This window comes from Fukomys damarensis, unplaced genomic scaffold (genome assembly GCF_012274545.1).
Source record: "Fukomys damarensis isolate Sample0158 unplaced genomic scaffold, DMR_v1.0_HiC HiC_scaffold_25, whole genome shotgun sequence".
In the NCBI taxonomy this organism is placed as follows: domain Eukaryota; kingdom Metazoa; phylum Chordata; class Mammalia; order Rodentia; family Bathyergidae; genus Fukomys; species Fukomys damarensis.
This window is the reverse complement of record NW_022900937.1, coordinates 78,043-99,796: the sequence shown is the minus strand read 5'-3', so window position 1 is coordinate 99,796 and position 21,754 is coordinate 78,043. Positions and strand designations below refer to the sequence as shown.

At 36.3% G+C, this 21,754-nt stretch overlaps 1 protein-coding gene across 1 annotated transcript in view; it reads left to right on the top strand.

The window, feature by feature from the left end:
- The window catches only part of LOC104874470 (zinc finger protein 14), a 40,475-nt gene extending 20,512 nt beyond the window's left edge, over positions 1-19,963 (top strand). The window contains 5 exon segments of the mRNA XM_033756115.1: positions 12,747-12,860; positions 14,486-14,612; positions 14,808-14,868; positions 16,705-18,754; positions 18,756-19,963. Coding sequence (XP_033612006.1) covers positions 12,756-12,860; positions 14,486-14,612; positions 14,808-14,868; positions 16,705-18,754; positions 18,756-18,929 — 2,517 coding nt within the window. The 5' untranslated portion in view covers positions 12,747-12,755 and the 3' untranslated portion in view covers positions 18,930-19,963.
- The last annotated feature ends 1,791 nt before the right edge of the window (positions 19,964-21,754 follow it).

The following is a 21,754-nucleotide window of genomic DNA, read 5'->3' as shown; positions in this document are numbered from 1 at the left end:
AAAAAAAAAAAAAAAAAAAAAAAAAAAAAAAAAAAAAAAAAAAAATCACACACACAAAAACAAAAAATAAACTTAGATTAGGCTTAGGGTTCTTATTTAAGCACTGAGAGATTTGCATAGAGTACCTTTCTCTCATTTAACTTACTGATGTTGGTGAGAAATAGGTACAGCAGGAGTCTAAAGGCCAGTGACTTTAAACTGAGACTCATGCTAAAAAGCAGATGGCATTATAGTTCTTCTGTAGGCATTGGCCTACAGAACTCCCATACATCATAACTCCCTTGCAGTCTGTGTGCACTGAAACCTCTGGGAGGATGTGACTAGCTGCAGAGGGCTGGAAAAAAAAGTATCCCATGTGCACATAGTTGTGGTGGGCTCTGCTTTCTGAAGGTTGCCTGGTTTCCATGAGGCTTTTTTTGGAAAATGCTTGGATTTCACATAAAAATGGTGCTGTTATCAGACAGTAGTTTGCACATGACAGGAATATCTGAGAAGGGAATATTAGGAATATGAGTAGAAAAATCTACTCATTTAGGTAGATTTTTTTTTTTTTAGATCAGACAATGAGGCACAGTAATTGTATTATGTTGTCTGTTGAGTGGACAATATGTATCACATGCACGACTGAAGAGAAAAAGCGTTATATTGGATCATTATTTTAAGGATTTTATTCTAAGTTCTCCTGGCTCAAAAGAAATACCATAGTAGAATAACATAAAAAGTGAAAGCTGCCCACTTCTTGATGGGCACAAAACAGGACAGAGAAAATCAGAGAAGGGGCCATGGAACAGATAGGCATGGCCTAGTGCCATGCCTTTGTGCCTGATTCAGAGTCAGACCCACCCGGACATGCTCTACCAATACGATAGGATTCTCTGAAAGCAAGCAGGTTATTCACTGAGGCTAACCGTCTGTTGACTCTAGCCTGAGCTTTCCTGTGGTGCATTTAACGTGTTGAAGGAGAGTTGTTTTCAACATGGCAGGAGGGGACTGTTTACTACAGCAACATTAAGTCCTTAGGTGTTCCTGCTTCTTCACAAGAAGTGATTGGTGTGGGATTATCATTCTGACACTCATGATTGGAAATCTTACTAGTCTTTATAATTTAGTTTTCTTTGTGTGTGACCTTGAATGAAGTTAGTTGCTTGTCTGAAACATTTGAATATTTTTCCCCTTTCATGTTGATTTATTTGCATAATACTATATTATTCCAAATTCTTTATTTATAAAATGATTATATTCCCTTCACAAATGTTTTTATTTTCTTTGCTGAAAATAAGTGAAATAATAGGTATGGTATGAGAAAGTCTGCAGTGAAGCAAAGTGCCTCATTCAAAATTCTACCCTCTAAAATCTTCAGCCTTTCCTTAGATTTCACTGTGGGTTTTTTTATTTCCTGGGCCTAAGTTGTTTGGGCTTGAGTGTTTTCTCCATGTGACTTGAGTCTGGAAGTGCAGGAGCATACTAGTTACCCCATTTTTAGCAACAGAACATAGGAGGAGCACATGGAGCACAGCAAGGAGGGAGTGGCAGCTCTTCAATGCTAGTAGAAAATCTGCTTTAGTTGTATGATTCCCTCAGTCTAAGTGAAGTCAATATCCTGGGACCAAGTCTGGGCTGAGAAGGGTTTTAGTTGGACTATCATACGGGCTCCACTTCAACTGGTGGTGTATTTTCTCTCTGGTTCCTCTTGACTCAGAAGGGAGGAAATGAAGCAGCAGTACATCAGTGGAGATGTGTTGGGTTTCTGTGAGCTGTCCAATCAGGTGCTCTGTCAGGTACCTGAGTCAGAAGCTTCCAATGTGTTGCTGACAGCCGCGCCAGCCAGCTCAGACTCACTTGCTGTGTGGGTTCTACTGATTGCAAGCTGCATGGGAAGGATGCTGGGAGATGGGTGCTGGGCAGTCAGTGCTTTATGTCAAAAGACAGGGCCTGTGGATTTAGCTCAGTGGTTCTGCGACCTGCTTTACAAGCTCTAGGACCTGAGTTCAATCGCAGTACCAAATAAATAAATAAATAAATAAACAAACAAAGACTCCCCAGCTTGCCACTGTTTATTGAGTACACATAAGCAATCAGAAGGGGTGGTAAGTGACTCAGGAACAGCAATGCTGAGTGTCACAGTCTAGTAAAATAAAAATAATACATTCTTATACAATTAGTATAAGTTAATATAGAACCTGTTAAAAAAAAAAAGGGGGTCGGGGATTTAGCTCAGCAGTTAGGTGGCCTGCCTCGTAAGCGCAAGGACCCGAGTTCAATCCTTGGTACCACCAAAATATATATATATATATATATATATATATATAAAACCTGTGTTTTTCCGTAAATTGTGACTTTACCTTTACTGCATTGTTCTGAAGAGTCAGGTCCTCTGCAGATGTTATCTTGCCCTATGAGTGCCTCAGCTTTATAGTCTTCCCTCTGTGAGCAGGAGGAAGTACAGTCTGCATACCACCTGGCCCACAAGGCTGAGTTCACATTCACCTAAAACTCCTCTAGCCTTCCTTCACAGATTGGGAGCACCAGCAGTTCCTCCTTTATGTTCATTTGTTTGCAGAAGTTTGATGAGTGTGATCTGTGTCTGTAGGGCTTCTAGGTGTCAATTGGTTTAAGTTCCTCTGTGGCAGACTAAAAATAAGACCAGAAGACATAAGCAAATTATCACAAATATGCCAGTATAAAAGCAGAAGGGAGCCTTGAGGTAGTTGAAGGAGGGCATGCAAAAATTTATCCTAGTTTTTATTTTTTTCAATTAAATTGTTGAGACAAAGATAAAACTTCCTTTTGAAAAGTCTCTGTATCCAAGGTTTATTTTTATGTATTGCTCCTTGGATTTGTTTTTTAATATGTTCCAAAAGATGAGCATATTGATTATAAATAAATTAAAAGATTTATACAGAATCAAATAACATTATATTGACAATAGAGGCCTTGTTATAACTGTAAGCTCTCAATTCAATTCCCCATCCATAGCACAGTAGTCTCTAAGGCACTGATGTGAGATTATAAGTTTGTATCTATATCATGTTGTGTTTTCCAGAGCTCATTAGCTGTTTTTGTCCAATTATCTACAAAGTGTGCTGGCTGAACAGAATGGGTGAGAGCAAGAGAACAAGTGGCCATGCTAGAAATCAGCAATACTAAAGAAACTGTCCCAGTGATAATCAGTCCTATTATTCTTTTAGCTTTTATGTAAAAGATGATCAATCAGGGACTGTAAAAGTTGTAATACTAGAGTATGGGACCAACGCTCTGTTAAACTTACTGGCATACATACCCCAGGCATGCATCCCAGGATTACTCAGTTCTTTTTAAAGACATCCCCAGTTTTAATACAGTGACTTAAGGTACATTTTCTACAAATAAATTGGGTTTGATTCCATTCTACAGTTCTATACAGAAAGACATAAGAATTGTAAACACATATTGAACTTCTGCTAGTGCTATTTTGTCTAATAAGCAATGCAGTAGTGCCTGGAGCAGGGTTTATAATATAACCTGTTCATTTTTCTCCAACAAGTAAGGCAAGGTTCCAAATATCTTTTATAGGTCCAAGTTTGCCATTTATAATGGCCTGTGGTATTGGCCTGTGGGTGTTGCCCTCCTAAGTGAGTTGTCCTTCAGGGAGTGTCTGTTTAGCTGATGCATTGATGTTCTTCCATAAACCATCATGCTACTCAGAAGCATTATTAGCCCCCCTCAAAAGGTTCCCTGATGTCCCTAATCAATAAATTCATATTGTCCCATAAGCTTTTTCCTTTACAGATAGCCCAAGTAGGAGGACACCTGCTACATAGTTCTCCCAAGTTGTATGAACCTTGCAGAGGAACATTGGAATCAAAAGCATTAATGCTTGTGCCTGACAATAGAGTCAAGACATAAAAGAATTAGTTGTTGGTGATGATGTGGTGACCAATATTGGGGGCTAGCAAGTAGATAGTAATTGGACTGTATTGTCCTATGTTCGCACACAATAAGGAGTATGTAAAATGGGAGTTGTAATTTATAACAGCTTTGTCCTGTACATCTAGTAATGATAATGGACCAGGCACCCAGTCTACTTGATCACGGTGGATTCTAGACTTATGATAAATTTCAGGAGGATAATCTGTCCAAATGATGGATCTGAGCTGGACAGATTTGGCACATAGGCCCAGTACTCTTCCCACCACTGAAGTTATACATACAATGCATGCTGTGATAGCCATCGTAACAGTGAAAATATTGTCAGGAGTTTTTAGGAAGTCTTGTCCCATTAGTGTCTTGGCCTTCTGAAGAGTTGTCTTCTTCACTTCTCCCCATGTCATGGGTTGTGCTGTCTGTGTGAATCTCAGTACTCGCAGTGCTGGCTTCTCTTCCAGGGTCATCTAGAGGAACACTTACCAGTGGATTTGCTGGTGATAGGTACTACCTTAGTCTCAACTTTCACTTCTCTTCATGGTCACACATTCTAGATGAACACCATAGTGGGGCTCCAGCACTTGTTAACACACAAGCATACCCTTGTCCCCATGTTAGTAGTGGTGAGGGGGCTTCCCAGGAACCTGTTTGAGTATCTTTCCATAAAAGCTGGGTTGTAACTGGCTTGGTTTGAAGGTAGGTTAAAATAATCACAGGCCTGAAGGAAAGAGAGATATTTAGAAAATATTAGACTAATAAGTTCTCTTTCTGCTGATCAATTCACCTCATTTTTTGTTAAGGAAAATTGGAAATTGGAAGATGAAACAGGAGGATTACCATGAATTCAAGGCCAGTCTGGGCTACATAGTGAGTTCAATACGAGCCTGGACTGCAATGGAGACACTCTCTAAAGTAAAACCACATCCAAAATGTTGCAATTTTTGTCTATTGAGAATGTGTGAAGAACAGTCTGGAACACATAGTTGCATTCTTTTGATGCAGATATTTATCTGTAAATTTGAAATTAGTTCTGCAAATTTGATGTTAGTTGTGTATTAAAGTAGAAATTACCTCAAGGATATTTTTTCAAAACAGTGGTCATTTTCCCATATTCTGGAATATAAATTCTAAAATTCACACAATTCTGAATAGTAGAAGTGTCCATTTTTTTCATAAGCACTTTGAGGCAATATTTTTATTTTTATATCTATACTGACTCATTGTGCAACCCTTTGAAAACTTCAGGATAATAATTCATGATGAAAGGTCACATGCTTTGGACTAAATTCTGTACTTGCATTATAATGGGACTGGATTTTGAATTTGTAAAAATTGTAGTGAATCTATGTGTGTTGGTATGAAATTTTATGCCTGCTGTTTTCTGGGAGAGAATTCCCTGGGTTTCAGAGAGCAAAACATATTTTATTTCAGAAGAGAAGGTGAATCTTCAAGTGGCAGAATAGGTGTTAGTCTCTGTTCAAAATTCAGCCTGTGAACAGAGAACAATTTTTCCTTGGGAGACTGTTTCAGTAGGGTGTGGGAAAGACAAGTTTTAAAATTCCTGGTTTCAAGAGGGTATTACTTAATTTCTATGTGTTTTATGTAGTTTTGGTGATTTGTCACTGATTTCCAGTTTCATTGCACTACATTCTGAGAGTATTCATGGGATAATCTCACTTTGCTTGCATTTGCTTAAACATGTTCTGTGAGCTAGTATGTGGTCTATTTTGAAGAAAGTCCCATTTCCTACTGAGAAGAATGTGTTATCTGTTAATTTAGTGGGACACTGTCGATATACATTAAATCCATCTGTTCAAATGTTTGGTTCAGTGCTGACATTTCTTTGTTGATTTTTTTTGTCTACTTGATCTATTTCTGACAGTGCACTGAGTATAGTGGTCCTCAATACATTTTCATTATTGCTTATCTGATTTTTCATATCTATTAGTGTTTATTTTATATAGTTGGGTACACTGGTCATATACATTATATCACTTCCTCTTGGATTGTTCCCTGAACAAGTATGTAATGACCTTCTGTGTCTCTTCTGATCAGTCTTGGATTGAAATCCAGTTTGTATTTAAATAGGATAGCTACTCCTGCTCCTCTGTGCCAGGTTCCTGTAACTTAGAGAAATGTTTTCTATCCTACAACTTTCAGTCTATGAATTTTTGGTTAAATAATGTTTCTTTTATGCAGCATATTGTTGAATATTGTTTCTTGATCCATTCTGCCAAGCTGTCTCTTGATTGTTGAATTGACACCATTCACATTGGTGATTATAACTGATATGTACTGACTTATCCTTGTCCTCATATTATTTTCATATTGTTACTTCCCTTTTTTTTTCCCTTCTATTTAGTTGCTTGTCTTGCCTGGTAAATTCATTCCATTAGGATTTTTAAAATTTGTGTCTTCATTTTCTTTTTCCAGGATATCCTTCAGAACTATTTGTGGAGTCCTGGTTTGGAGGTCATGAATTTCTTCAGGTGTTCATTAGTGTGGCAGTATCTTATTTGTCCATCAATTTTGAAATCTGCTTTGGAGGTTGTTTTCTTTTAGGGCTTGAAATACTCCACGTCTCCTTTACATTAGGTTCTGTGTTGAGATGTCTGCTGTCATTCTAATGGGTTTTCCTTTACAAGTGATTTGTTTCATTTCTCAGGCAGCTTTTAATATTCTGTTCTTGTGTTGCATTTTTGGGATCTTGACCATTGTTTGCCATAGTGTAGTTTTTTTTTTCTTATCATGACTAAGTGGAGTTTTATATGCCTCTCTTATCTGTATGTTAAATTATTTTTCTATGCTTGGAAAGTTTTCTACTATTTCTTCTTTGAATAGATTTTTATGCCCTTTGTGCTATCATCAGATTTTTTCATTAATTCCAGTTAATCTTATATTAGTCTTTGCATCATCTAGCAGCTGTTGGTTTCATTTTTCATGATCCCTTGCTGTTATTAAGAAATCTTGCATTTGATAACCAACCATGACCCTTTATTCTTGATATGATATTCTGTCTTTACATTAGTTGATTCTGCTGCATAGACTTCTGATAGCATTTTTAATCCCCCAGATTTCTGTTTGATTCTTAGGCTGGCCTTGAATTCACTGTGTAGCCCAGGCAGGCCTTGAACTCATAGAGATCCTCCTCCCTCAGACTCCCAAGTGCTGAGACTACAGGCATGCACCACCACACTCAGCTAAACCCAGTTCTTCGTATGATGAGCATTCATGGTTTCCATCTCTTTTCTAAGCTCTTCTAGCTTTTCTTTTTAGTTTTATCTGTATCTACTCTAAATTCACTAACCATTTCTTTTAGTCCTCATCTCTTTAATTACCTGAGTAATTACTTCTTGTTTCAATTTGTCAATTCACTTGTTCATCTGCTTTGTTACTTCTGCTGCTACCGTACCAGAAAATTCAGCTGGGTGACTTTCAATTTCTTCTACCTCAGTGCCTCCTGAATTTGCTTTTTGTATCAATTGGAGGTTTTGGGGTACAGCATGCTTTCATGTTTTCTCATATTCTTTTTTCTGTTTATTTTTTTCCATAGCGAGTCTTGTAAATTGCTTATGTTAGGTAGCTTTATTACTGATATCTATACCCCTCTGGTAATGACTCTTTTTCAGAGATGTCTTCTAGGCATAGCTGGCTTTTAGCCTTTGAGTCTTCACAGGATCCTACATCTTCTGTTTATTAAGGATGAGAGGTTTCAGTCTATTTGGCCTAGCACCCAGTTCTTTAGTAATAGAATGGATTCCTGCTGTTTGAGGACTATGCTTTTTGCTAATGTACATTCTGGTGTTGGTGGGAGAGTCTTCTGATACAAAGACCCAGATATGTTGAAGACTAATGTAGGAAGATTTCTGCAGACCCAATGGGTTTGCAGGGCTCTGTGTAGTATCTCATGGGTATCCAGAGTACTGAGAATAACAGATAGATCCTTAACTGTTGCTGCTTAACCAGGCAAAGGACTGGCAGAGACTATGTCCAACACACAGGCACAATGCAGGGTGGAGAATCTGATGCACCCATAGTAGAAGCAGTGAGCCTGGTGCTGAATGGACATTGCCACAGTCCAGGTGTACCAGGCAGAGATTCACATGCACTTGGAGCACAGGTTGCCTAGGGACTCCAGAAAAAATGGCAGCCATCAAGAAATCAATCAGTACCAAATGATGGTCAGGCAGTGGGGAAAAAAGGACCCCTCTCCACTGTTAATGGAAGTATAAATTGGTACAACCAATATGGAAATCAGTATGGAGATTCCTCAAATAAATAAAAGTAGAGGTTCCATTTGACTCAGGTTTTCCTCTTCTAGGTATTTTCCCAAAAGCGTTAGAAGCATAATACCATAGTGATATGTGTACACCTATGATTATAGCAACACAATTTATAACAGCCCATATGCCCATCAACAGGTGGATAAAGAAAATGTGGTCCTCATATTAAAATGGATTACTATTCTGCCTGAAAGGCAAACCTGAGACATTTTTTATGTAACTGAATGCATCTCAAGCCCATGTTGAGTGAAATAACTCAGACACACAAATTTAAATATTGCATTATTACTCTAATTCACTTTATACTTGATTCATAATTACAAGATAGACTTTTGGGGTTTTTTTCCTGCTAGTGATGTATACAATTTGTTATGTCTCTTGTCTTGCTTTATGTACCCCCAGTGCCTTATGTCATGATAAGTGGGTGAATCTAGATTGTGTGGTGCTAGGATTAAAGGTGTGTGGTTACTAAACTACTGCATGTGATCAATTGGTTTGGCACCACCCTAATCCTGGTAGTCTGAATAAAAGGAGAAGAAAGATACTGTTAAAGTCCCTTGTTGCTTTTGCTACCATGTAGGCACCATGAACTGTTTCTTCTCTGTGTGCCCCTCTGTTGTAAGATCCTTTGTTTTGGTGTTTTCCATCACTTTGATCTGTTGCCCCTCTGCCACTTTGCCTTGGAGACAGCCAATTATATACCTCTAAAAACTGTAAGAGTCAGGTATTTTGTCTCAGCAATAATAAAAAAGTAACTAACACACCATTCTGCACTATCTTATTAATTCTAGTAGTTATTTGTTGGTTTTTTTAACTTTTCCAACACACAACATGGTTTATGACAGTGAAGACATTTTTTATGTGTTTCATCTTCCCAGGACATAGATTTTCTTTCTTCCTTGTGTTTTTCTGAATCCATTGATACAATTTTAAGATTTTTGTTTTTAAATTTTATAAGTGTACTGTGACATTAATTATTCAGTAATTCAATTTACGTACTGTTAATAAAGATAGTATTGTTTTAATTTGTATTTTACTAATGACCAGAAATGTTGAATATTTTTTCATATTTGTTGGCCATTTGGATTTCTTCCTATGAGAAATGTCTCTTTTACTTCTGCATTTCCTGATTGGGTATTTTTTTTAGCTGGTCTGATTATTTTTTTCATTTTCATATTTTGTAGATATTAGTCCTCTGTCTGAGGAATGGCTGGCAAACATTATTTCCTATGCTGCATGTCTACTTAATGATTCCTGTGCTGTACCTAAGGTTTTTAATTTGATGTAATACTGTTTATTGATACTTGTTATTTCTTATTCAATTGGGGTTCTGTTTTAAAAAATTCTTTCTTACATCTATGTTTCCAGTGTTTTACCAATGTTATATTCCCATAGCTTCAGTTGTTTTGCTTTACTAATTAGATCACTGATACATTTTCATTTTTATTTACTACGTGGTGAGTAATACAACATCAATTTCAACCTTCTGCAAACAGATAACCAGTTTTCCTAATACCACTTGTTGAATAGGGCATTGAATCTGTATAGCATTTTTTAAAGTATTAGCATTTTAAATTTTTTGTATCTTTGAGACACAATCTTGCTATGCAGCTCAGGCTAGCCTTGAACTCAGTATTTACCCAAGACTGGCCTCAAACTCAGAAACCCTCCTGCTTCATCCTCCTGAGTGCTAGGATTATAGGCATGTGCTACCATGTTTTACAGTGGTGTGATCATTTTGATAGTATTGGTTTTGCCTATCAGAATCAGGACACATGTTTCTATTTTCTGAGGTGCTTCTGAATTTCCTTTCACAGAGTACTGTAGTTTTCTTTGAGGAGGTCTTTCATTTGCTTGGCTAAAATATAGTACATGTTCTTTTTTGTGTGTGTACTCTTGTGAGTGATACTGTTTTCATAGTACACTCATGAAATTCATAATGGAGTACACAAATGCTAATAGTATTTGATTTGATTTCATATCCTGCTACATTTGCTGAAATTGATTATTCTAAAAAAATTTTTGGTGGATTTCTTTGAGTTTTCTATGTAGAGTATCATGTTATCCACAAACGATGGTAATTGGAGGTCTTCCTCTCCTGTATACTTTATGTCTCTTTTCTTTCTTTCTTTTGACTGATTGTTCTGGCTAATATTTAAGTACAATTTTGTGGGGTTTTTTTCCTCATTGAGTTTATTGGTATATTTAAGGTATACAGTACAGTTACATTCATTATTGGGATCTTGTACCTTTACATGACAGGTCTTGGTTCTCATTTTTTCCCCTTGTCCCAGCCCTCCCTTCACTCCAGTTTTGAATATAATGGTCCTAGGAGACATTCTTGAATTGTTCCCAATTTTAGATGTAATGCTTTTATTTTTTTCCCATTTGATTTGATGTTGCCTGTTGGTTTGTCATAAATAGCTTTATGAAAGTTAGGTATGGTCTTTCTATACCTAATTTCTTCAGAATTCTTATCATGAAAGGGTGTATTTTATTGAATGCCTTTTTTGCATCTATTGATATAGTCACATGATTTGTGAGCTTGCTTCTATTCATGTTATATATTTATTGATAAATGTATATTGAACTGTTAAATCTCAGGGGTGAAACCTACTTGGTTATGATGTATGATATTTTTTATGGCATGCTATAATTCACTAATTTTGTTGAAGAGTTTTGCCTGTATGTTTACTAGGGAGGTTGGCCTATTGTTTTCTTTTTTTTTTTTTTCCTGGTACTCAGGATCGAACTCAAGACCTTGTGCTTGTGAGGCAGGCATGGTGCCACTGAGCTAAATCCCAGGCCCCAATGTTTTCATTTTCAGTTAAGACTTCATCAGATTTTTTGAAGCAGAATGGTCCTGGCTTCCATAAGTGAGTGTGAGAGCACTCCATCCCTTTTCCTTTTGCAGAGCTTCGGGAGAATTCCATCCTGAATCTATTGGGTGCTGAGCTTCATTTAGTGGGTATATTCTTTCTTACTATCAGCATTTCTTTGCTTGTTTTATGGTAGTTCAGCATTTTTTATGTCTCCTTGGGTTGCTTTGGTATTTGATATGAATTGAAGAATCTGTCCTTTTCTTTAAAATTTGCCAATTTGTTGAAATATTTTTCTTTTATTGAATTTATTGGTACATTTTAGGTATACAGTACAATTACATTCATTTTTGGGATCTTGTACCTTTACATGACAGGTCTTGGTTTTCATTTTTTCCCCTTGTCTGTCCCCTTCCTTCACCCCCTCCTCCCCTCCCCATTTACAAACACCTTATTTCCATTTTATCATTTTGTCATATTTTTTTTCTTTTCCTTTATTACCTTTGCCCTACCCTTCCCATTTTCCCTACACCTTTAGCCCTTTTGTTCGTATTTCACATGGTCATTTATCTCATTAGGATCTTATGTACTATTATAGTTTTTCACACCAGAGAAACTATTCAGTATTTACACATGTGTGACTTGTTTATTTCACTTAGGAGTATATCCTCAAAATGTATCCATTTTCCTATGTATAAATCTAATTTCTCATTCTTTATGGCTGAGTAGTATTCCATTTTATAGGAAAACCACATCTTTATCCAATTTCCAACTGATGGGCAAATGAGCTATTTCCAAGTTTTAGCTGTTACCAACTGTGCCACTATAAACATGGGTGCACATATATTGCTGTGGTATGATTCCTTTAATTCTTTTGGAAAGATACCCAGCAGAGGGATGGCTGGGTCAAATGGAACCTCTAGTCCCAGCTCTTTGAGGTATCTCCATATTGATTTCCACCAATCTGCACCAGTCTGCACAAGGAAACTCCAGCTTTGTGGCTTTGCTCTTATTTGTGTAACTTACATGCAGTACTATAATATGTATCAGAACAGAAAACTACAGTACTGTACTGCAAAGTACAATTAGCAAAAATTAGAGTACTGTATAACCAAGGTGTAGTGAACAGGAAAAGACATTGAAGTTCTTTCAATATGTGCAGAACTGAACAAAGAAGAATATAGGTCATAAGTCTGAGTGGTGGGTTACAAGTCAGAAACAAATTGCCTCAGTTGAAAGTCCAGGCATTAAAATAGGTAGATTGTTAAAGGAGGAATATCTATATTGGCTTCAGTGTTTCTGCCTAGGATATTCTTGAGTATTTTCTGAAGTGCTGCTTTAGCAGTTATATGTTTCTTGAGTTGGTTGTTTTCATGAAATGTCCTCATTTCTTCATGTATTTTGAAAGACAGCTTTACTGGGTAAGTTAAACTAGATTGGAAATTTTTCACTCTTAAGACTTGAAATACACTACTCCAAGTTCTTTTAGTATTTAAGGTTTGTGTTAAGAAGTCTATTGTAATTCTAACTGGTTTACCTTTATTGGAGATTTCTTTGTTTTTCTTTGCTTTAAATTTTTGTTGGGGATTTTGGATATCTGTCAGTATAAGAAGGATATGCCTTGTTGAGCTACTTTTTTCACCATAGTTTTGTTTGTTTTTTTTTTTTTGTATTTTCTAAGCGTTGTTTACTTTTTTTTCTTGTCTTTAGGTATTTATTATCAGTAAATTCTGCCTTACAGAGTGGTCAAATGGGAGCAGATGAAGAAATTGATGGCTTCGAAGGAAGATCAGCTGAAGTAGAAGAAATAAAGGTGGAAAAAGAGGCCAAAACCCAAGCTATTCTTTTAGAGATGGTAAGACAATTATCTTTGTTCAAATAGTTGTTTTGTAGCATATTTAACACAATTTATTTACTTTTGGCTTTTGTCTTCAAATAGTAAAATTTTAATGAAGAGTTTTTTTCTGGATTAAATTTTGTAGGCATAACAACACATGAGAGTAAATTTGGTGCCAGGTGTCATTTTTAAAAATGGAGAGCAGATATCTGATTCGTAAATATTAATTTCAGTTGTTAGTCATATAATTTTAAAGTATTTATTAGGCTGAATTTTATGTATATTATTGTGCTACTCGAATACTGAGGTTAAGTGGTAGAACAGGGGTTGGGGATGTAGCTCAGTGGTAGAGTGCTTAGCTTATGCAAGGACCTGTGTTAAATACCTAACTCCACTAAATAAAAAATACATATATACATAGAATAATAGTAGTTGAAGAATAAAATAAATCTAGGTGGAACATCCCTCTAAAATATGCTTTCTCTATATTACTAATAGTATGAAGTCATTTGGGAAATAATTATTGTGATATATTTTAAAATTTATATTATGTATAATTTACTTCTTTTTTTAGCTTTTTTTCCATCTTTGAGAATTTTTCCTACAGTGATTTTTTGTAAAAGTATTACTTCCATCTATGTTATCATCTAGCTTTTCCCTAACTCCAATTAGCCTTAGGTTGGTCTTAGTGTTGTCTGGTAGCTGCTGGTCTTTCCTTGCCTTTTCTTTTGTGGTCATTTGCCACAATATGCTTCTGCATATTGCAAAATATGCTTCTGCATACTGAAATTTACCATGTGTCTTCAATTTCGCACTGACTGGTCTGTCCTGGCGCTCTTCCTGGGCTGGACACATGGGCCGCCCTGTTTGGCTAGGTGGGACGCTCAGTCCCATTGTCCTCCCTGGGCTGGGTGCACAGCCCTAGCCTGTGGCTGGGGCCATGGCGTTCAGTGGGTTGGTTCATCCCACATTTCCCTTTCTCTTAAACCTTAGAAATTTTTATAAGTGACAGGTAAGCATTTCTTGTCAGTGAAAATATAAGCTAATATGTCCTGTTTCATCTAATCCTATTGTTAGACATTTTCCAATGACTACTGTAATACTTTTATTAGTAGCATTTCAAATTATCATTCATAAATTTTACTTTGTGCTTAATTATAGTTTTGTCTATGAAACCAGTTTCAAGTTTCACAATGCTGTCAAAATATAATCAAAGGAGGAAGGGATCTATTTTTTAATCATTTGAAAATGAATATGTTTTCTATATTCTTTTGGAACAAGTCATTAAATATTCATCTACCCCAGTTCTTTTGAACCCACATCTGGTCTAGCAGGCTTTCTCCATGAATCATGGAGAAACAGGGTAGAAATAAAATGGGTTTATAGACAGGGCAGAAATAGAATGGGTTAACCAGCAGGAGAACCAGTATTCCCATTATGCTATTTCTTTACCAGTGAATTCCCACCTAGCATCAAAATTCCTGTGTGACAAGTGCATGTGGATAAAGAATAACTGTTTGATAGCCAAGGCATGAAGTATCTATTTGTGAGACTCAGCCTCATTCGAGCCTTTTATGAGCAGATTTGAGATATTTTATGTTGTGAGTCTTCCTCTTCCTGGAAATATTTTTCTGGTGATTTAGGAGGAAGTGACTTTTGAGGATGTGGCTGTGAACTTCACCATAGAGGAGTGGGCTTTGTTGAATTCATCCCAGAAGAAGCTCTACAGAGATGTAATGTGGGAAAACTTTAGGAATGTGTCTATTATAGGTAAGGAAGATACCATTTCTCATTTATGCAATTAGAGAGAATTGATTATTGTTCATCAGTGCAGTTTACTTTGTTGGAATATGGAAATATTTTGATGAATCTTCTGGGCATGGTCACACTAGACCATAAATCTAACTGGAAGCAAATAATTATTATTTAATGTAGTAACTCCATTACATTTCTTCTACGCTTTAGGAAGAAACTGGGATGACCAGCAAATTGAAGATGAGTACCAAAATTACAGGAAAAATCCAAGGTAATTTGCACTCACAAGAATGTTCCTCAGAGGTCATAAATATTTGTTTTTGTTTTTTTTTGTTTTTTTTTTTTTTTGTTTTGTTTTTTTGAGACAGGGTCTCACTATGTAGTTGAGACTGACCTGGAACTCACTGTGTAGCCCAGGCTGGTCTCGAACTCACAGTGATCCTCCTGCCTCAGCCTCCCGAGTGCTGGGATTACAGGCGTGCGCCACCACACCCAGCCATAAATATTAAAACCAAGCAAACTACAGAAATAAGGCCATGTTCACAAAAATACAGGCATGGTGGCATGTTCCAGTAATATCAGCACTTGGGTGACTGAGGCAGGAGAATGGCAAGGAGTTCAAGGTTTGCCTGTGCTACATAGGGAGCTTAAGCTCGACCTGAACTACATAGATAGACCTTGTTTCAAAAATCAAATGAACAAACAAAATGAGCCCATTTCAAATTTCTTTAATTGCACAAAATTTCTCCAAAGTTGCATACGTTTCATATCTAGAATCTGATAAAATGTGAAATTTCTCAATATGTGATGTGTAGGCAATACCAACATTATGCCACAAGTGACATTATATAATAAATAATAATAAGCTATTTTCCATGCTCTAAATTATAAAATTGCTATTTGAAATTGAATGTAGGCATTGATTAAAGGTATATATTAAAAAGTTTGTGTTTAGTTGAGATCCAAGTTCAGTATTTCTAATTACATATATATTTTTTCAAAAGATTGCTTTTTTAATCTGATTATGTCAGTAATGCTATATGTATTTAAATGTGTTATACACATGAAATATTTGCAACATTGGAAACCTTGAACTACTCAAAATCCAAATGAATACTGTTTTAGCAATACCTGTTCACAAGCAATCCTCAAAAGCATTTAGTCTATTTATGTTCTTATTAGAAAGCATCTCCACATACTGTTGGTGGGAATGTCATTATATTATAACATCTATGGAAATTTGTTCCTGAAAAAATTAAAAATAGAAATTCCATTTGATCCAGCTATACCTTACTGTGTATATTCCCCCAAAGTTTAATTAATAATACACTGACACATGCATAACCATGTTTGTAGCAGTAAAGCTTATAAAAGTGAAGCTCTGGAAACAGCCTAGATGCTCATTTATGGTTGAATAGAAAAGAAAAATGGGACGGTCTGAGCAGAGTGGAGCATACTAGGAAGCTGAGGGACATTCATGCTCAGCCTGAGCAGTTTAATGATTGATGAGACTTAGTCTCATAGTAAAGGATAAATAATTGTGAGAATGTAGCTCAGTGCTAAAACCCTGGGTTTAATCTACAGCACTGAAAATGATATGAGTGCATATACAATGGAATGATATTCATTCACCAAGGAGAATACAATGATGTTATTTTCCCAAAAATGGATGGATCTGGAACCCATATTGTATTAAATAAGATAGACACAGAAAGTACATATTACATGTTGTATTTTGTATGGGAAATGCAAGATATGGATTAAGTAAAATTAAAGACAGATGGTAGAAAAAAAGACAGGTATTTTGGAGAGGGTGAAGAGGCTCAGCGGAAGGGGCAGGGGTAGAGTCATAGAGGAAAAGGGTTTGAAAAATAATCAACATATAGTATACTTTTGTACCAATTGTTCACAATGAAAGTAACTGGTATGTATTGCAAAGTGAGTACTGTTTTGGTAAAATCTGTTTCCAAGCCACCATCCAGAGCATACAGTAAATTCATGATAAAACCTGCTTGGGGACATCAAATCAGATATCCTCCTTGTAAACCATTGATATAAAGACACTTTTAAATGTGACTGGTTGTTTTGTTATTTTTTTCTTTGACAGAGCTGCAGAGGTAGATAGATACCATCAAGATAAATTATGGTATGAACATGGAGAAATGGTTTTTATGGCTCTTGATACAAATCTCCACGTGAAACTGCTTGGTAAAAAATCAGGTGAAAGCTTTGCATTTGGAAGCCCTCTGATTAACCCTTCATCAGCAACCATGCTCCACATACATAACAGTGGGCTTAACTCATATGAGCTCCACAGATTTGACCAAAAGCTTACTAAGTGTAACAGACATGGGAAAACCTCCACTGACTTTCAGTCCTTTCAGAAACACGAAAAGGCAAATCCTGAAGAAAAACCCTATGGATGTAAGCAGTGTGGAAAATCTTACTCTGATTACACTGAAGGAAATGATGCTAAAGAGAAATCCTTTCTTTATAAGCAAGATATGAGAGCCTTCAGTACATCTAACCATGTTCAAATCCAGGAAAGAGATCATAGTAGGGCGAATACCTATATATGTACACAGTGTGGAAAAGGTTTGAATTCTCAACATGATGTTGAGAAACATGAAAGAGCTCACAGGGGGATAGAATCCTATGTATATAAACAGTGTTGGAAATCCTTAAATAATAACACTTCATCTAGAAATCATGAAAGAACTCACATTGGGGGAAAACCCTACATATGTAAGCAGTCTGGGAAAGCATTCAGCACACAGAATGGTTGTCAAAAGCATGAACAGACTCACATTGTGGAGAAATCCTTTGTTTGCAAGCAATGTGAAAAAGCTTTCAGCAAGCAGAGATATTGTCAAAGACATGAACAAACTCACACTGGGGAGAAACCCTATGAATGTAAGCAGTGTGGGAAGGCTTTCAGGACAAACAGTAATTATCAAATACATGAAAGAACTCACACTGGGGAGAAGCCCTATATATGTAAGCAGTGTGGGAAAGCTTTCAGGACACACTTTAATTGTAAGGAACATGAACGAACTCATACTGGGGAGAAGCCCTATATGTGTAAGCAATGTGGGAAAGCTTTTAGCACAAACAGTAATTGTCAAATTCATGAACGGACTCACACTGGAGAGAAACCCTATGTATGTAAACAGTGTGGGAAAGCTTTCAGCACACACAGTTACTGTCAAATACATGAAAGGACTCACACCGGGGAGAAACCCTATGTATGTAAGCAATGTGGGAAAGCTTTCAAGACACGGAGTAATTGTAAAATACATGAAAGGACTCACACTGGGGAGAAACCCTATGTATGTAAGCAATGTGGGAAAGCTTTCGTCACATACAGTTACTGTCAAAGACATGAACGAACTCACCTTGGGAAGAAACCTTATGTATGTAACCAGTGTGGGAAAGCTTTCAGGACACACTTTAATTGTAAGGAACACGAAAGGATTCACACTGGGGAAAAACCTTATGCATGTAAACAATGTGGGAAAGCTTTCAGGACACAGAGGCATCATAAAATACATGGAAGAATTCATACTGGTGAAAAACCCTATGCATGTAAGCATTGTGGGAAAGCTTTTGTAGCACAGAGGCAGTGTAAAAAACATGAAAGGACTCATACTGGGGAGAAACCTTATGTATGTAACCAATGTGGGAAAGCTTTCAGTTGGCAGTATATATATAAAATACATGAGAAAACTCACACTGGTGAGAAACCCTATATATGTAAGCAATGTGGGAAAGCTTTCACCCTGCAGAGTTACTGTCAAAGACATGAAAAAACTCACACTGGGGAGAAACCCTATGTATGTAAGCAGTGTGGAAAAGCTTTTACCAGACACAGTCATTGTCAAAGACATGAAAGGTCTCACACTGGGGAGAAACCTTATGTGTGTAGCCACTGTGGGAAAGCTTTCAGCAGGCACAGTTCTTGTCAAATACATGAACAAAATCACACTAGAGAGAAACCCTATATATGTAAGCAATGTGGTAAAGCTTTCAGCTCACACAGGTATTTTCAAAAACATGAACAAACTCACACTGGAGAGAAACCCTATGTATGTAAGCAATGTGGTAAAGCTTTCAGCACACACAATTGTCAGATACATGAAAGGAACTTTACTGGGGAGGAAACCTGATGTGTTTAAACAATGTGGGAAAGCTTTCAAGACACAGAGTAATTGTAAAATGCATGAAAAGACTCACACTGGAGAAAAACCATGTCAATGTAAGCAGTGGGGCAAAGCTTTTATCAGGCACAGTTTTCAAAAACATGAAAGGTCACAAATTGGACCCTGTGTATGAAAATGATATTGGAAAACTTGCAGCACACAAAAGGATTGTCAAGGCATGAAAGAAATCATAGTGCAGAAACCCTGTTATGTAAGTATATGGAAAAGCCTTTCAGTTACTGTAGTAATCACCATGAGATTAAGAAATTAAAAGAAAATTAACTTAGAATATATAAAGTGACTGGCACTGACATGAAAGGACAGTGCAGAGGAAGCCCATGTAATAAAATCTTTCAGTACACAGGTATTATTACATACCTGAAAGAATGCATATAACACAGAATCTGAACATATGAGCAATGTAGGAAATGTTTTACTTTTCTCAATGCATTGAGTTCCATGAAAGAATTTATGAGAGGGAAGTGATATGTATGCAACAAATATGAAAGAATTTTGACTGAAGAGAAAGCCTATATAAATAATCTATGAGAACTTTTTATGATTCTCATACCATCACAAAACATGCACAAACTCAAAATGAGATTTAGTAAATACCAAATGTGAGCTAATAATGAGTGTGACAGAGACAGATGTGTTAAGGATCAGATACACTGTTTCAAAGTTTTGGAGTAATGCACAGATGAGGCTGGAAAGTGCATATTACATGCAGAATAACAAAGCCCCTGTCAACCAAGTCTTCAGTACATAGCTTTAAGGGACATTTTTTTATGCAAACCATTGCCTTAGTTGTATAGGTAAAGTTAAGTAAGCCTGATCATATTTATTTTTCGTATCTTAAATTGACAATTTTAAAGAAGCAGAGGGTTTAGTGACTGTTACCATATGTTTGGGCGGTGAAGTTGAGAGATGTTAATGAAAAAGCACAGTGTTTCTCTAGAATACAAAATGGCACAGATCCTACAGGGACTGCAGTGATTGTGGCAGTGCCAAGTAGAATTTGGTAAAGGTTGTTTTAATGTTTCTCCATATATCCAAAAGATAATTGTTTAGATGATGCAAATTCTACCTATAATATAAACAACAATAAATTGCATTTTACACTTTCAGTACATGATTTTGTTATTTTTGTTTTATGAAATGAATACAATTAAATGTAGTAAATATAACATGAGTATAGTTTCATGATTTGTCCACAGATTCTCCTCTCATCAATTTTTCCAAATATAATTTAGTTTGTAATGTATTTTTGAAAGCATTCAGTATTTTAGTGAAACTTATTCTTAGTTTATTGGAAATGTGGTTTTGGAAATGTGGTTTTTTAAATGTGGTTTTTGAGGATATAATTTGGAAACAGTTTATATTGTTATGAGTTCATATTTTAAAAAGTTATATATATCAGAAAACCTACATTTTAAAAAGCACGTAAGCTTGTTTGATTTAAGTCACTTACCATTTTGGATTCAAAGTGTAAGCATTTTTCTGCAAATGTCTTGAATTTATTTTGGTTTGTTGTGTAGAAGTATTCCACTCTGTACCATATTTTCTTCATTCTTCTGTGAATAGACATATAAAAGGAAAGACATAACTTTTTGGAAAATAGGAATGAGATTAGGAGGCCAAGAATGGGAAGAAGGGGTAAAAACATGTCACCTTTACCCTGGGAATTAGGTTCTAAAACATGTATTTTGGGGAAACTAGACATTCAGAATACAAATCATTGTATGATTATATTGTGTGATGAGCAGTGTAGTGGATTGAATGAGGCATCAATGTAACCTCCACCAAGTTTCTATGCTGATAAACAACACACACTTAGAAGTACTTTGAGGACAAAAATTTCAGTGATCTTTTTCAATTAGAATTTAGAAGAAATAATGCAATGATAGATGTCATGAACTGAATCAGGCACAAAGTATTTCTGAAGGAAAGGTAAGTTTGATCACTATTTTGAGATCCTGAAAATAAATGCTAAAAGTAAATGTCAGTGCTAGGGATTTACCTCAGTGGTGCCACCATCTGCCCGCAACCACAAAGTCCTGAGTTTATTCCCTGGTAACAAAAAAGAAGAAAAAAAAGTAAATGACAGGAATGTTTTCCAGGCTCATGAAACAATTTCACATGTTATCAGTGCCTGATGCTTCTTGAGAAGATTACGCTCTTACAAGCATAGCTGAAAATTGTCACAGATGACAAAAAGAATGTTGAAGATGCAGTTTCTGAGATCATCAGAGGATCAGCATAGAATTTGCAGTGTGATAGCAAATTTCAATTTCACAAACTCAGGGCAGCACAACGTATTTCCAAGTACAGTTCATTTCCCTACTTGCCACTTCTTTCCCAAAAAGGACAGGCATTTCAGCAGGGTCACATCTTGTCTGTCACTTAGCTCTTAATACCTGACTTCTATCAAACCCACTCCATTAACTTCTCCACCAATGAGTTCTACTTGTCAATTTCCACCTTCCCCTACCACCTTACAGCTTTAATGTAGTAATGTCGTCTTCCTCTTTCAAAATGAAAACATCCTATTATATTTTTAAGGTGCTCCTTTGGCATCTCTGGCCCCTTTGCATCTTTCAGAGTTAATTTGTGGTGTGCGTGCCGAAGGCCTGAATTATTTCTTTCTGAAGCATGTCAGAATGTCAAGTCTGCATCCAATGCCCTGTAAACATACACTTAGAAGGTGACTGCAGCCAATATGCAAGTCTTTGTCCATGCATTCATTATATTTTGAATCTTTTTAAGAACCTTTTGAGGCACAGTCCTGGTTCACTTTGGTTTTACTGAAAGAGCACCTGAAGATAGAGAAATTTTAAAGTATCTGAAGTTCTCATAAGCTTCGGTTACTGTGGAGAAGGTAAAATATATGTGTATATTGTAATACGGCATTTGATCCCTATAGTGCACTGTCTGTGCTGCCTGGGAGATTGAATTCTT